At 42.4% G+C, this 16700-nt stretch overlaps 1 protein-coding gene across 1 annotated transcript in view; it reads left to right on the forward strand.

The window, feature by feature from the left end:
* LOC102307085 (anosmin-1) overlaps window positions 1-16700 on the forward strand; it is a 41095-nt gene that overhangs the window by 609 nt on the left and 23786 nt on the right. The window contains exon 2 of the mRNA XM_005921350.3: window positions 5231-5278. Coding sequence (XP_005921412.1) covers window positions 5231-5278 — 48 coding nt within the window. The remainder of the gene's footprint in view (window positions 1-5230; window positions 5279-16700) is intronic.

A 16700-nucleotide genomic window follows, 5' to 3' on the forward strand; every position in this document is an offset into this window, starting at 1 on the left:
GTGTGTGTGTGTGTGTGTGTGTGTGTGTGTGTGTGTGTGTGTGTGTGTGTGTGTGTGTGTGAACGTGTGGAGTGGGAGGCTTTAAGCTATATCAAGCCTAATTAACCCATCTCAGTGTTTTGAGACAGAGACATTATGAATGCCTCTCAGTTGAGCCAGCTTCCATTCATTACTTGCTAATTACTGGAAAATGAGATACCTCTCACTCATTTGAAATGTACTTGCTGCTGTTTCTTTATGTAGTGGGTAACTTTTCTCTTACCTTGCGTTTGGAGACTTTTGACATTGGTTGTCCCACCAGCAAGCGTGCTGTGACCCCGAGCGCGTTTGAAGCTCCTATATAAAATAGATGTATGCTTTGGATGATTTGGCATGTGGTGTCAGAAGTTGTTTTTCACCCTCCACCGGACACACTGTTCTCTCCCAGGACTCCAGAGAAAAGAGCTGGTCACTGATCCCTCTCCCCTCTGCTCCTTTTCACCAGCTATCTGTCTGCTGACGGCCTTTATATTCACTTCATTTGCATTTGCAAGGCATGTCTTTCTCAAGGTGCATTAATGAATCCCTGATTGTCAGGAAACATTCTGGGGCGAGGTAAATTTGTAATTAGGTCTAATGAATCAGCAAAGCCCATTGCTTTATTTCTTTGGTACCAATTACTTTTACACTGAAAGCACTTATTGATTTGGTGTAGTAATGCAGGTCTGTGGGACACAGACCTTCTGCAGTTAATTTAAAGGAATTATATTAAGGGATAACAAGGCTGATGGATGAAGTGTCTTTATTCCAATGAAAAATCCCACGCGGATGGAAAGTAGGAGACCCAGTTTGTATTTCTTAAAGTGCAACTTGGCAAATAGTGTCAGGGATTAATTTAGAGAATATACAGTGTGTTGCAGCCCTAGGTTGCAAAGTTGGGGGGGATTAAATTAGTGACCAGCCAGGAGGCCAAATAACTGATGGAGTCTCACCTCTAATGAACAGCTAACAGTCAGTATAATTGACTGCAGAGCCTCAGAGTCTGGGGCGCTCTTCAGTGAGGGGAAGATGAGAGGAAGGTGTTTGTCTAAAGAGAGGGCCGTTTTGTGGTTGGTGATAAGCAAGGGTGCTGGAGCAAGCTTGTGGGTCTAAGAATAGACGGCAATTGTTGATAATTTGCACGAACTGTCTTATGCACTGTTTTCTCAACAGTCCTTTTATGTGAGGATGGGGGGTCTGGTCAGCTGCAAAAACATGCCCTGCCAATCCACCCCCCCACCCCCAACCTCTACCCTCCTGGCCCTGCCAATAAATGCCAGCATCACACCTCATAGGCATGCAGAGGATATATACATCGGGCTACCAAGTGCTGCTCCAAGGAGGTCACCTTCCTGCTAAATGCTGGCGCCCAATTGTGCTAAATGTGATAAGCTCTAATGTAATGTTGCCACAACAGTGGGGCATGCTCAGTCAGCACAACCCACAGGTGGATCTACTTCCTCTGCCAGATCTTATTACAGCAACGGCAGCTTGGAGCTCCACTCCAAGGATCGACACGACAGACCTCTTAATTCATCTCGGACATCCTTCAGGGGTCATTTAATACTCAGTGGGGAAAACCAAGACATGCAAGCCTTTCCATTTTAATGGAAATGAAAGACCTTGGCTGCATGTCAAACGTTTGCCTCCTGTTTCTTAATATTTTACTGTGTCTTCTCAATATCTGGTAATCTATATGGGCTGCTTATTTTGGTTAGGGTACAAGATACAAATTTTCCTCTTAACACATTTTGCAGCTGGAATTTAAGACTGGAATGATACTTGGAGAATTTAGATGTTATTACAGATGTTATGAACACCCACGCGTCTTTCCTTTCTTTATGTGGCTGAATCAGAATGCAAATCAGAGACTTTGTTTTAATTGCCCCAGTTCTGAATTAGTGTGAAATGGAAACAAGCATAGAGTTGCTGAGTTAGGAAACCCATGGGTTGTCAGATTTATAGCATCACTAGATTTATTGATGCAATAGTATTTCCAAATAGAGATTTATCGGCATTTTACTCCACTTTTGGGGAACTTGTCACCCTAGTACAATAGACAGAGGGGAACACCCAACCATAAATATTAGCCTCGGACACTTTAAAATATTAAGAGCGAGCTGGGAGCCCCGTGCAATAATGTATTCTGAAAGCATCAGCCTTGTAGTGGATTATTTATGTGGGGATCTGTGAAGCCAAAAACAAGGTGTGTCCACGAGGTCTTGTTATTACATTCGGAGCAATAAAAATCTAACATCTTAAATTCAGTCATTCATCGCTTGTGTGCTGCATAGTAAAGTCTAAGCATCTTGCCTGAGAGGTTTGTGTTTTAAGTGAAGGCAAGAAAAAACATTGGCGAGTGGTTTTTCCATGTCCCCTTGTTTTCGCCTTTGATATTAAATAACCTGCGGTGGAATCAAACCTCAGCCAGTGCTCGTCTCATGTGTGGAGTTTTTCATTAGTGAAGACAGCGGATGAATAAGGGGTCTATGTAGCTTGGCCTCACCTCTCTCCATAAATGCTTTTAAACCATGACAGTCATGTCTGTAAATCTCAGCCCAGAGTGCTGCTACACCCTGAGCTACCTCATTTGACAAATAAGCCTCATTCCTAAGTGGAGACAACTTTACACTAGTGTTGCTTTACATTTCTGAAACACCCTTTAATGTTAACACTGAACACACACTGAACGCATTAGCTCACTTTCTGAGTGTCTGACAAATTATTCATATAATGTGAATAATTAATGGGCAGAATGACCACAGCCCTCACACCCACTCGAGTCGAAGCCTAAATCTCAGGCTCCTATATTTTGCTGCTGCGTATGTTCCCTTAAGGAGAAGTTATTTTGGTGATGCTTGACGACTCCTGAGATGTCAAAGGACACAGAGAGAGATCGTGGTCTGTCCTTTGAAGTCCAGTCTCCAGTTGACTTGGCTAGAAAAGTACGGGGACCTGTAGACCAGCTGGATTAAATGCAATTTGAAAATGTGATTAGTGGGAACCGCAATGCTTTTAATCCAAATCAGACGCCCATAGGAGACAAAGATTTCCAGTTTCAAAAGCTGGATTGGACTTATCAAAGATCAAAAGGCCTTTGTACATGTTCGTCTCAGTTTGTCTAGACAATGCAACACGCCCTTGCCCACCTGCTTTAATTCTCAACTGACAATGCCCATAGTGTATCTTTGTGATAAATACCCTGTTTACATGCCTCACCTAGTCACTCCGCTGTCATCAACAAAGCATGGTTCACCTTCGTGCGTTTGTGCGCCACTGTCTGGTCTCCTCACACAGGAGAATATCTGGAAAGAATTCATTCACTTGAGTCCTTGACAGTCCTCAGGACTGCATAATGTTCAGACTGCAGAGGAATGTCATGGTGAGTCAGAGGGATGAAGTCCTGACCTATAATTATTCCCCCGTTGGTCCCTGAAATGGTGGGGTCAGGCCTGGACAGCTGGGGCAACATCCTGCTGAGCCTCTCTGCTACGGGGATGCTGTCACAAAGCAAAATTAGCTCCTATGTGGATCTGGCTCTGTCTCCATTGATGGATGGGTAAAGAAAGGTGTCAAAAACAGGATTGATGATTTAGGACATGGCCTTGAGTTGTGACAAACTGTATAAATTATCTGGAGGCATTGCCTGCCAGTGTAAATGTCAAAGTTTTATTGATGTGGTGACACTGACGGGGTTTGTTTGCTGGGATTGATGTTTAAAAACCACGTCAAAGTCTTCAGAAAACCTGCTGGTGCACACTAAATTTGAGCCAATTAACTCCCATTTTTTTTACTTCACATGGTAACAAAATTAAACTATTCCAAGTGTCCTTAGTACTTTTTCATCCTTATCTGAATAGTTTTTTTCAAGAGATTCTCTGAAGACATGACTGTCCAATCATGGCCTCCTTTGAAGCCTTTTCAACCATTATCCTTGACACAAAAAGCAAAGCACCTACTGGTACTGGATGTCAAATTAAAGCCTTTAATGATAAGTTCTCAATGTCTCATGGGAAATTTCTTCTGGATTACATTGTGAGAAAATGCTTTGAACTTGACATTGAACTTAAGCAGACCTTTTGCCTGCAGACCCCTAAAGTTTGGCTTTATCTAACCGCTTCATTTCTTCCACAGGGATGCAAAGGGAACATCCAAAACTCAAGGCCAGATTTAAGTCAATGACTACACATTCCAGCAATGTAACTCTATAAACAGAGTCTCCACTGAGAATACTCTCACGATAATCTGTCATTGATCTTAAGTCTAGGAAATAATCAATGGTCAGATGATTATTTATAATGTCACAGGTGATTAAGCCAACTGATGTTGCAGTTCCCGTGTGTGCTACACAACTTTACAGCTCCTTCGAGTTGAGCTGTAAGGGAGTTACGGTTACGAACCAACCAAAAACGTAAATCCAGATGAATACGTCATTTGCATCTGCTGAATGTGGAAATGTATGAAACATTGTCATGTCAGTTTATAAGGCGAGGACATGTCAATGTTGCTTTGCAAGTGTGCAGAAAATCAGCTGTTGCTGATCTGTCTTTCGCCATAATCACCAGGTCATTTATGCTAAAGCTCGAGCCTTCCTCTTGGTATCCAACCAAAATAATGTTCGCAGAGGAAAACAGCATAATTCCCAGTCCTTATGGAATAAGGGAAATGGCTTGAACAAGTCAATTACCTCCACTAGTCCTCCACTTGATAGTCCTCTGTATTCACACATCGAAGCTTTACAAAAACACGGCTCTATTAGGACCAAATGTTTACCTTGTCGGAGTGCCGAAGGTGGCACTTCGACCGCAATTAGAGCAAATTGGCTATATCTGCGGTCTGTGCAGGAGTGCTGACATTAGTTCCTCCTTCCGTGACCTCTGAGATGTCTGTTGAGAGATCAAACAAATTCACAGAAAAGCTGGGGTCACCATGCTCTGCTGAAACTGACCAGAGGTTTGCCCTCACCTTAGTGTGGTGACCCTGCTTTCCTGCTTGGGCTGCATGAACTCAGCACACAAAGCTGACTCGCAGTCAGCCTTTCAGATTTCTGTGCTGTTAACATTATTGTTAATCAAAAAGGCCTTGGCCACCGCGGACGTATATTGTGAGAGGGAGAAGAAAGGGTCAAAGTTGCACATTGACTTGATGAATTGGTTATTATAAATGTTCTTTCAGCAGTATGACTGATGATGTTTTTCCTTCTTTTCAACAGAATAATGGATCCTTGGTGTGGTGCCAGAATCACAAGCAGTGCTCCAAGGTAACACCGTTTCATTTCTTCCATGAGTGAGACGCATGCCTACATACATGCCTCGTTATCAAAGAATAATACAACATAAAGTGTGCGAGTCACGACAGGACTAGTTTTGTCATGCCTGTGGGATTCACAAGCTGTTGACATAGACTGTCATGAGATAAAAACCATAGTTGATTGCTCCTGCTTTCATAGATACCCATTTGCTCTTGTAATTGGAATACAATTAAAGAAGATCTGAAGAGATTAAAGGTGTGTCAATTTATGAAAGCAGAGCGTGATTGTTTTTTTCTTTCTGCTGTCATTTGGAGTTTCACTCGGATGCATTAAAGTATGTCTCCCGCAGGGCTTGTTTGAGTTCTGTGCCCTGTCCCAAAGAAGGTTGATACAAAGCCTGTGTTGACAGCTCCTCTGAAAAGATGGTGCTGACATATTCTATCAGACTCTCCTGGAGATGTTGACAAGGTCCTCAGAGATGCGCTGTATAGACTGTGGACAGAGAACATGATGGGGCTGAACTAAGGAGGATGTGCTAGCGGAGGTCCAAGTAGAAATGCTTGGAAATGCTTTTGGTATCTGTCAAATGCTCTCATTTCCCGCGCGCAGGCATTGAAACCAAGATCCAGCAATGTTAGACCTCTTTGAATCAAAATAGGGCATACACAACACGCATATTTGCAAGACGACAGGTTTTCCTTTCATGAAGCATCAGATGTTTCTTTTTTTTCTCTTTTTCTTCGCTTATATGTCCGCCTTATATGTCAAGGTAGCTTGGTGAGGACAAATTCGATAACTTTTCCTCGCATGCCTTTATCAGTCTGCAGTTAGAGAGGAATGCATGCTGAGAATTTGTGTAAAACGCATTATTACAATGACTGTGATTAATTGAAAACTCATTAAAATACAGAGCGGCGGCGGTTATTTGTGCTTACTTAATGTGGCTTCATGTGGAGTACTTATTAATCCCAATCAGTGTCTAGTATCAACAGCCTTGCAAAGTGAAATTCCCTTTTTTGAATTTCAAATCGTTTCTCGAGCAATTTGAATTTGTCTTGGATAAAGCCGAGCTATTGCAACAGTGCTTTGTCATGTGTTCTGTACGGGTTGTTTCACTTGTCCTATTTATCACGCACTTAAAGCACATTCTTCTTCACTGTTAACACCACTAAATCTGTACTAATTTGGGGGTGAAATGTCATTGTATAGTGCTCCCCCAGTTCCAACACAGGCACGGCCTTTCTGTTTGGAGTTTGCATGGTCTCCCGAGAGCTCAGGTTTCTCCTGCCATCGAAAACACGCCAGGTTAATGCTGCTCTGACTGTCCTTTCCTGCAAAAAGTCGCACATCCTCTTTGAATAAAGTAGTCAAATTACATTAGTTATATTAGTGAGTACAGTCTGAAGCTCGTGTGTGATCCAAGTTCGTTCTAAAATGTAATGTGTGATTAAGAAAATATGTCATTTATTTTATTTTAAAACTTTGGTGACATTTTGCTTCAGTCCAGCAGGCGAACCTTCTTTGTTTTCACCATAATGCTGTGAAACTTGTTCCTCTCCTTTCCACTGCGATAGCCAACAACAGCTCTTGGCACCAGCCATCCCTCAGTAATTCAGAGTTTTATGTTTGAAAAAAAAAAGAAAAGAAAAGAAATAAAAAAAGCTTTTGCTGGCTGCAAGTCTAAGACAGCATACTGTTTTCATAATCAACCAGCCAACATTGCTGAAACTCTGCAAATATCCCAAAAAACTCTGTAATGAACTTCTTGGTCTCCCCGCTGTAACAAACATGCCAGTTAGCACTTCTTTATCCTACTTGTAGACTGTAAATACATGAGGCTGGATTTGATGTAAGCCCTTAAAAATAATGATATGTTTGTGTTGCTGTTCTACAGCTGTGATGCTCTGCTACTTTCAGTTTCAAGGGCTCTCCAAATCGAATTAATTTAATTCTAGGCTTCAATTCAGCCGTTCAGGGTGCGGGCCAGGGCATGGTGCTTAAGTTTAATTTGCACCAAGAAGTCAATATTTTGGTAGCAAACATCACCACACTTCACATCCACATCAATGGCTCGAGTGTGCTCTCAGGGCCTGTGTTTAGCGTGTCAAAACAGAGAGCTATTGTGGCCACTCTGACAATTGCACCAAATGGGCCCATGCTGTACAGTGGTTCCCCGTGAATAGCTCTACAGCCGCTGATTAGCCTCTTCACTTCATGAACAGCTCACAGTCAAACAGAGAAGACAAAGGCAACAGCTTCGGGGGGAGTGCGTTAGGGCAGAAGGCCTGTCCACCCTGGAGAACGGTTAAAGAGCCACTGAGAGCTCCCTGCCTGTGAAGGAAATGCAAGGAAGGGCTGCCTAATAGTTTAGACAAAGATGCTGTGACCCTGTCCATCTGTCTGCGTTTTAGGAAATCAAAGCCTCCTGTTTCCATTTGTGATGAGAAAGTCATCCCGGTCATCTCGTATGCAGTGTCCAGAGTTGGCCCTGCTCTCAGTTTCCCCCATTGTAATGGTAATTAACCTGCTTGCCCTCTCTTCAGAGCCGAGCGAGGTGGCATTTGAAGAGCTGGGGAGTCATTATCATGCCACAACAGTGGGCCAGCAGACAAAGTCTATTCAGCAGGGGAATGCCAGGGAAGTAGACGGCAAGCAGTTGTAGGAGCTATTGTCATTTTGTTTCCCTACTGTTAGAGCTCACCTCTTGAGAAGTTTGGCTGTATTCCCTAAAAGTTGAAAAAAAAGAAAAAAAACACTCCAGGGTGTTCTCTCTTTTTTTTCTTCTGGTGGGGCAAAGAAAATATATTTTGTGTGCCCACAGCATGGGAGAGCATGCAGAAGAAGCCAAGAAGCTTTCCATGTTCAGAGCGTAGCTGATATTTGCAGGGTGTGCTTCCCTGTGGGTGTGATCCAGGCTCCACATCAAATGCTAGGATAGACTTAAGGCAACTAAATGTCTGCAAGAAAGCTGTGCGCTTCATTACTCAAACTTCTATCAGGGAAGGATGAGAAGAAAGGGCATACTCTATATGCCTAGATAGGTTGGCCTGCAGTAATTCACTGAAAGGCGCCAATCAGAATAACTCCTCAGGAGGAAAGTGGGCTATTTTTCCCTTTTCCCTCCATTTAGGATGATATTTAAATTCCATATTTAAAAATTCCATCCTTTATCGGGGAGATGTTGACTCAGTCCTGCATTTTTCTGTGAGCCAATCATAGCCCCATATTTACTTATCAAGCATTTGCAGGGAGAAAAATCTTTAGAGAGCAGCATTGTCTGGCTGCCATTCGACGCCAATGAGTCGTGCATGTCTTTCATAGATGCCTTGCGTGTACCAGGTGGCTCCTTTGAGTGATCTTTCCTATCACTCACACCCTAAGCTTCAAATTCCAGAGCAAGAATAAGAAGTGTTTACTCTTTTGGATTACACGCGCCTTCGTCTTCACATGTTGGAAGCTTTGGAGCGGTTTTCCTGAATAACAATCGCTGGAATGCTACTATGTCACATTCAAAAGTGTCTTTCAAAGACACTATCAACCACAACCCCCCCTTCTACTAACCCACACATTTTCTCACGCCAAAATAAAACGATCACACTTCCTCATCACTTGTTCTTTTTTTTTTTTCCAGAGTGAAATAAACCTATAAAATAGATCCCAAAGTCTCACCTTATTATTGTTTCCTGGTTCCAGTTCATCTTAATTGAAGCACTAAATGCATATTCATCAGAAAAGTGTCACTTTCACTTGAAGCTTTTCTTGGTGGTTAGGACATTTTGAGGTGCACTGAAATGATGTGATACAATGGGTAAGGGTTAGCAGTTTTACAGCTGGGCATGGCTGGGATTGTTAGGTGCTTAAACAGACTTCAAAGCACCTTTTGGTCATGTTGAGGCCAGACATTCATCGCACTTCCCCGTGTTAGTCACATTACCAGCACCGACACCTCAAAGCAAGCCAGGCTAGAAATCAATCTGTCAAGTAGACTGTGTCTGGATTGCCCGCCAGCGTACGTGTAAGCAGAGTGTAATTTTTTTTCCCGAAACAGCCCTAGCCAGTCTGACTTAATTCACTTTCCCATTTCACGTAGTCATATATGTGACCCGAGTGTTCAATTTTGAGAGATCATGTAAAAAGACAGCCATGTATTTTGCCTTTTTTTTCCCCCTTGTATTTTATGTAGTTTGAGGCAGTGTGAGTGTCTGTGTGTGGGTGGTAGAGGAGTGTGAAGCAAGGCTGGTCAGTCCCAGCAGGAAGGACCTGATCTGGACATGGTTGTTAAGTTTCATTGGTTAACGGGGGGGTCGCTTCATTGGCTGCTATCTGTGGAGCTCATTATTCACATGGTGGGTGGCAGGGAATGAAAACCCCCACAGAAAAAAAAGAAAAAAAGAAACACCAAAGACGTGGCCACAGGAGAGGAGGCAAAGAGGCTGCGAGGCTTGCAGTTGAGACTTTTTCAGCAGTGAAAGCTCAATCCAGAGCTCATCTTTGCAATCCTATCTGCTCAGCATCTGAGTGATGAGTGCGCCAGGAAATACTTCAGGAAAAATATATGCTTGCTATCTTATACCTGTCTGTTTTTATTGATCCCGCAGAGCATAAGGGGCCTTTTTATTTATTTTTCCTAAAGATAATCAAAGTTTCACAGATAGCCTGATTTCCCATGTTCTCCCTGTCAGAAAGGATTTAATTCTCTTGAAGGATTAATGTAATCAAAGCTGCAGTGAAATCCTCTTTTAGCAATAATGACCAGTCACACTGAGACAATCTGCCATCATCCAAGTGTTTATTCTCAATCTGAGGACGTATTGGCTGAACATCACAGATTACAGCGTACTTATCACATTAACTTTGCCATCATTTCCTTTCCTAAGATCACATGTTAAGAGGTGCTGTAGCAAGAATTAATTCGGTGGTTGTTGTTTGTATTTTTGTTTCCAGACCGATCGTGCCAACAGTCGCCTTGGTGAAAGAAAGATTAGAATTTAAGAATCTTTAAGCTGATGTACTTAGTAGATGGGGGCTTATCAATTTATTCCAGCTGCACTCAAAGCTGCTACATCCCGCAGATAAACCCCACACTGAGTGCTGTGTGTGATGGTTTCAGAACGATTGAAAAGCAGGGCCTCGATGACCGATGTATCTCTTAACCTTCTGACTTGGAGATGACTACTTCAGCAAAGTAGATTATACTTCAGCTTTTCCAGTCTGAACTTGCATCAGAGATGAAGAGAAAGTCAATTTTTTTTTTTGTCTTTTGTTTGCTCTCCACAGCTGTATACTTTATCTTACGTACTCAACATGCCCAGGTTTGCCCTCTGTTTGTGAAGTCTTTGCACTGCTTTTTGAATTGCATGTAAAAGAAAATTCAGTCATCACATCAAGCAAAGAGAATGCATTATATCACTACTTTTTTTTTTTTTTTTTTTGTCTGCATGTTATTTCTCAATCTGGATGTGTTGCAATTCAAAGATGCCGATAATGCTGAGGGGCTGTTTAGTGAACACTAGAGAGGGCAAGTAGGATTAGTGAATTTAAAGTGTGTCTGAAACTCAAATAAACAACTGGAGATAGTGGTGGAATGTGACTGGAGCATGGGATTAAGACTGCTTTCCTCCCCTCTATGGCATGTTGTGTTATGCATGTTGTTGGCCTACATTGGCACAGAATCTCCAGGTCTGGTCTCATTTGATTTGAGATGAAGCAGGAAGGGATTAAGACGGCTTGAGTGGTCATTTTATGAAACAAGCCAGCAGAGCTAATACCTTTTGACTTGTTTACCATGTCCTCGGTCTACAATGGCAGAAATTCATTTTTCATCCCATGCATGGTAAGCAGGAGTTCACTGTTGCTGCCATAAATCAACCGTGTGAACAGTCTGAATAAATGGCTTTGCCGATGAGGAAGTGTTTTTATCGTGCGATCCCGCTTTCAACTCTGCTTCTATATGTCTGTCATCAACACATTATGCGTGATTGTTTGGGTGTAAATACAGTATATCATGCATTGGGCAGATCTGACATGCTTTTCAGAAAACCGTGGAGAGGGTTTGGCTTTCCCATGCCATGTCACAGCAAAAGCTCATGGCGGCCTCTTTATCACCAATCTGACCCCACATGATGGATACATCCTGTTGAGTCTAATTGTCATGAAATGTAAACTGAGCTCAGAAGTAGGTGATAACTGAGGGTCTGGTTACAGCCACTGTAATTTTGACTCCTGTCACTGCAGAACATAACGTGAGACGCCCGTGGACCTGTAAGAAAAGGAGCCCTTTAAAGGGCAGTGGGGCATTGGTGTGTTTGTGTGTCTGGGTGAAACTTCAGAGTCATTAAGTATTAAGTGAACTCCTATTGCATTCCACAGTAGACAAAGCACAATTCTGGCAAAGCTGTGCGGGCTTTTTTTGCTCATAAATAAGGCAGGCACCTCTGATTGTGGGGTAAATGTATAATTCATGCATTGCCCCCCCTTCCCAACTCCTCCTCTTTTCCTTCTCACTTTCTGCCAAGCTATTGCTATTCAGCTCTTTGTTGTCTGCGCCCTCAACTGCATTTAAATTAATAATTAAAGTGATCCTCAAAGAATGTCTGTGACACCACCTGCTAGCTCACTCAACGTCTCTGAGCCTGGTTTGACAAACAAAATAGAAAGTCTCAAATCGCATAAATTCAGTTTCACCCCACTGGACCTGGAAAACAACATTGTTTTAGTTGGTTGTATTGAAGAGGGAATTATGACACTTTAAATGCTCGCAGCATATGTCCCGCACAGGGCTGTAAAACACACGGACAGTTGGAAAATATGTCATTATTTGTTTAAGAGAAATTTGAAGAAGCCTTTGCAAATCCTAGTCTCAATCACTTAATAGAGTTGTCACATCGTATACTTATGACTGATGGTTTGTTGTGATAGTGGAAAGTACCACATTTCCATGTGGTATGGATGCGCCTGAAGATAGATGGAGGAGGGCAGACAGCTACCAGTTTGTTGGAATCATAGATTACCTGGTTTGGAACAAATGAAGTGCAGAAGCACTAAACATGCCATCATTTTTGTCTTTCCTGACTATAGTAATTCTCCACTGACACTGCTAACAGGCCAAAACTTCATATGAATAAAAAATGCACTTCCATCCCAGCAAATAGCTTTTCTGTTGCCTCTGAAACAATAAAACCAACATAAATCTTACAGCCCTAAATAGAATTAGTGGCATTTACGTAAGCAAGCTCCTGCTTATGGGGAAAAAAAGAAAATTGTGAGGCTGTATAGAGTTGCAATCTCACATCTCAAGTCAGCACACTGAATCTTTTTGATCTACACGATCCACCCACTGTCTGCGCAGCACACACCTGTGCTAATTTACGGCGGTGCAGAAATTAAATACGCGATATCTCATGGACTATAAGGTCACATTAGGTTGAGGAAATGGCGTGTCTAGACTTCATAACAGCTCAGGACGAGGATATCTTCTTCCTGATTTACTCGCTGTATTTTTACAGTCACTTTGAAACATAATGGCACGTCAGAGATATATTGGAAGGCTTTACTAGTGTATTATTTTACAGTCCATCAGATCACAGCTCATGCTCTTGATGAAATATGTTTTAGCCTGGTTAACGTGTAATGTGAATCTCGCTGTTGCGCTCTCTCTGTCTCGCTTACTGTTATTTTTTTAATTTTAATTTTTATAGATTTTGGATTAGACTGAAGCTCATTTTTAAAGCAGTTTAAAGGAGGGTCAATGTTAGAGAAAACAGGAAAACCCTTAAGAGTAATGGTCGGTATTATGGCTTTACTGTGAGAAATAGTGATGCTCAGACAGAGTATGCCAAGTCATGCTTGCTGTCATGTAGAGACATTTGAAAATATTTATATGTTAAGATTTTTCTTTTTGGAAAGCGGTTTTGAGGTTTGTTAGCTTCAGCAGGCCACACGTGAACATTTTGAAGCACTATTTTGTAATTTTGAGCAAACTAAAAATCTTTTTGGTTTAGAAGGTTTGGACTAGAACACCAAATACAGTTAACTACGCAGAAATATTATAACACCACAAACACAGTCTAGTTCAGTAACTTACGTTCAGTAACAAACTTCAGTTGCTAAAGTTAAATGTGCATTCCCCGACTGGTTGGCGAGTGCTGGAGGCTTCTGGCTGACACTAGATGAAATCAGTTGCCAAGATCTAGCTGCACCAAAAACCTCCTATTTATCGGTTTTGTCACTAGCAGATTGCAACCAACACCTGTAGTTTGCATGGAAAATGCTAACTTGTCTGCAAATACTGGCCAATATGCTGTGTATATCTCCTGATGTGGTGACACAAACTGTAAATGGAGGATCTTTTCCTGCAAATTGCATGTTTAAAAGGCACGATTCTGTTTCCAGGTTGTGTCGAACTTTTTAAGGTTTCACTTCTGCTCAGCAAGTAGTTTGCAGTCATGTTGTCGTCTTTCATGCAAACTGCGAGTAGCCATTGCAATCTCTCCCTCACCAAAGCAATTCCAAGGAGCTTTTCAGTGCAGCACCACACACCTCTTTACACCTAGTCAGTGCCAGCAGCCTCTGGCAACCAGTTGCCAACCAGTCTGGGAATACACGTTTCCCTAGTGAGTGCTAGTTTCAGGTTGGTTGCTGACCAGTCTCTAGGCCTGTGTGACTGGGACCTTAGCTCAGGTGAAGCCTAGCAGAGAGCTAACGTCTGTAACTATCTGTGTCAGCATAGAGCTGTCACTCAGAGTGGCCACTTCCTTAAATGTGAGACTTAGAAATATATTTAAATGGATGAAAAAATCACATAGTTATGTAGGGGGAAATCTGCAACAGAGATTATTTTGTTGTTGTTATTGTTGTACCAGGCTCTAATGCTTTTTACTTCTCCTTTAAAGCTGATCATGTTAAAATGGGAGTCAGTGAAGATTGACTCACTTTTGAAGCCAGCTTCTTGTGGCCGTTTGAAGAACTGCAGGCTTCAGCACTTTTGTGTTGTCTGTATTTTTTAGCGCTGGAGGCTGCCGCTCAGCTTCGCCCTTCCTCCAACTTGATTAAAATAGTTTTTTATAGATCTAGAGAAGAATTTTCAGCCGTATACCAAGATTGTATAAAAAGTAAAAATGTGATCCAAGCTGCACAATGTCAATTGAGGCCTGCTCTTTTTGTCTCTTGATTGACATTTGTTTAATGACTTTTTTTTTCCGTATCGGTGCAGTTGCCTTAGAGCTGGCACAAAAGTGTCAGTTGCACTGTGCTTGGTTACAAACACTGCTAGGAAAACACACAAAGATGAACCCAGGCAAAAGCTGGAGGCAAGTAAAAGTTCAGTGGCCATGTTTGCATAAGATATCTTACATAATTAAAAAAAAAAAAAAGCTAATTCTTTGTCAACACTGCAGTGCGAGTCTCATGTTTTCTCATGTTTCTACTGTGGAGAGATTTTTTGGAAAACATTGATGTGAACATTGCGGCTTAGTTCAGATGGATGGCCAAAAATGAGTTTTCGAATTTATCAGGTCTTACCTGGCCCTTAGAGTGAGAGGGAGAGAATGAAAAGCTGAGATAGAGAATTGAGAGGAGATATAACAATTTAGGAGAATCTGAGCAAGTTGGGGGGGGGTGACAGCTGAATAAAAGTGAAATAGAGTGAGTGAAGAGATGGAGTACGTGCCTGTTTCGCTAGAGGAGAGAGCAAACCCAGCAACTTACTCCTGGATGGGTCGATAGATATGAGCTGGGAGCTGCTGGAATAATTGAATACAGTCATTGGGAGTGTGAAAAGCACCAGGGCAGCAAAAAATAGCCATAACTCAGTGAGATTGGAGGTGAGATTTACAGTGTGTGTGTGTGATCAACAACAAAGATTCCACCATATCTGAGTCAACCAGAGCAGGTAAAAAAAAAGCTGTGGCTTCATCCCAAGGAGCAGCAAAGGCACCTTGTAAATATTTGTTGGCAGCACTCAAGCTATGACACTCACCATCAGTGCCTGGATCAATACCTTCATCTCCCAGATGTCATCTCTAAGCTTTTGGGATAGCGGTGGGAAAAAAATCTACAGGGACCCGTGTAATAGCAGGTTGATTGGAGGGAAAGCACAGGTACCCACATAAATTTGTGTCTGCTGAATTTTCAGTTACAAAATGACAGAATCAGTCATAGCTGTCTCACACAGCTCCACGTGACTGTACAAATATGTTCGAGCAATATGGGAAAATGTCATCCGCATCAGTTTGAATTATGGCTCCTGTTTTGTGTACACTGTGTATTGTTAAGCCTGGGGCTACCTTGACTGGTAGCAGTTCATGCTTCATTAACTAAAACAATACACTTGTGTGACATTTTCCGTATGCACTTTTCATAGTTTATGTTATTCCAGTCACTCACTTGGGGCAGTAAGCATTTTACAATGGGTGGAGATAACCATACGATGACTAAGAAAGGCAGTTCCATGCACGGCAGACCCCCCTCCCTCGCTCTCTCCCTTCCCTCCTCAGTCCCTGTGTCGCCCCCCTCCCAGCCTCGTCTCAGGCATGAAAAAGTGAAGATGGGCTGTGGCATTGGCTGCCATTCAGCCCGACTCTCTCATCGGCCCCACAGAATGCCTTTCAGGGTCCCCCAGAGTAACAACTGCTGCGTTTTATTACAGCGTGAAATGGGGAGTGAAAGAGCGCTCTGGATGTTCCTACTTAACCATGCAGAATGTGTCACCATTGGGCAGGAAGATAAGAGGACAAAGGGGAAATCAGCCGCCCAAATGCTTTTGTTAAGGCTAACAGCTCAAGTCCATAGAAACAACCCCATGCTCTTGTTTACATCTCTGAGAAAAGGAAAGCATTTGTGTTTTTTGGGGGGTGAAATTTGTCCTGAAATATGTTAACATTCCATAGAATAATTACATGCATTTCTTGTGATGCTAAAACAGATGGTAGCTCCGATGCCAGCCTGAGGAATTTGCTCGAGGGAGCCCCGATGCTGGCACCCAGAACCAGCACATACACTACGCCCTGGTCAATTATGTTCTCCACTCTAGTTCAGTGGTGTAGCTTTTCCAGTTTATGTTTTGGAAGTTAAACATGAGCTGCTGGTGTGCAAGAAATGTAAATGTTTGAGTACTTCAAATCTCCAGAGGATCCACTGATACTCACCGTAAGGTCATGCCGTGGTGCTATTCATTTAGGAACTTTTACACAAGTTCTAGATATAGATAGACTGTCCCTACAAACCACAAACCACTGTGATGGCACCCACTCATTTATGATGTCCCCGATTTGAATATTTGCTTGGCACCACTTTGGTGTTTGGAGTCATAAGCGGCTATTTCTGCATCAGTTAGCATTCATAAACTGTACAAGTGCATCTCAAAGACACAGATACCAGCTAATGAGGGGTGAGTAACATACAAATAGGAAAAAAATGTGTTGGATGACCCCCC

The sequence above is a fragment of the Haplochromis burtoni genome, unplaced genomic scaffold (genome assembly GCF_018398535.1).
Source record: "Haplochromis burtoni strain Fernald_Lab_line unplaced genomic scaffold, NCSU_Asbu1 Contig_48, whole genome shotgun sequence".
NCBI lineage: Eukaryota > Metazoa > Chordata > Actinopteri > Cichliformes > Cichlidae > Haplochromis > Haplochromis burtoni.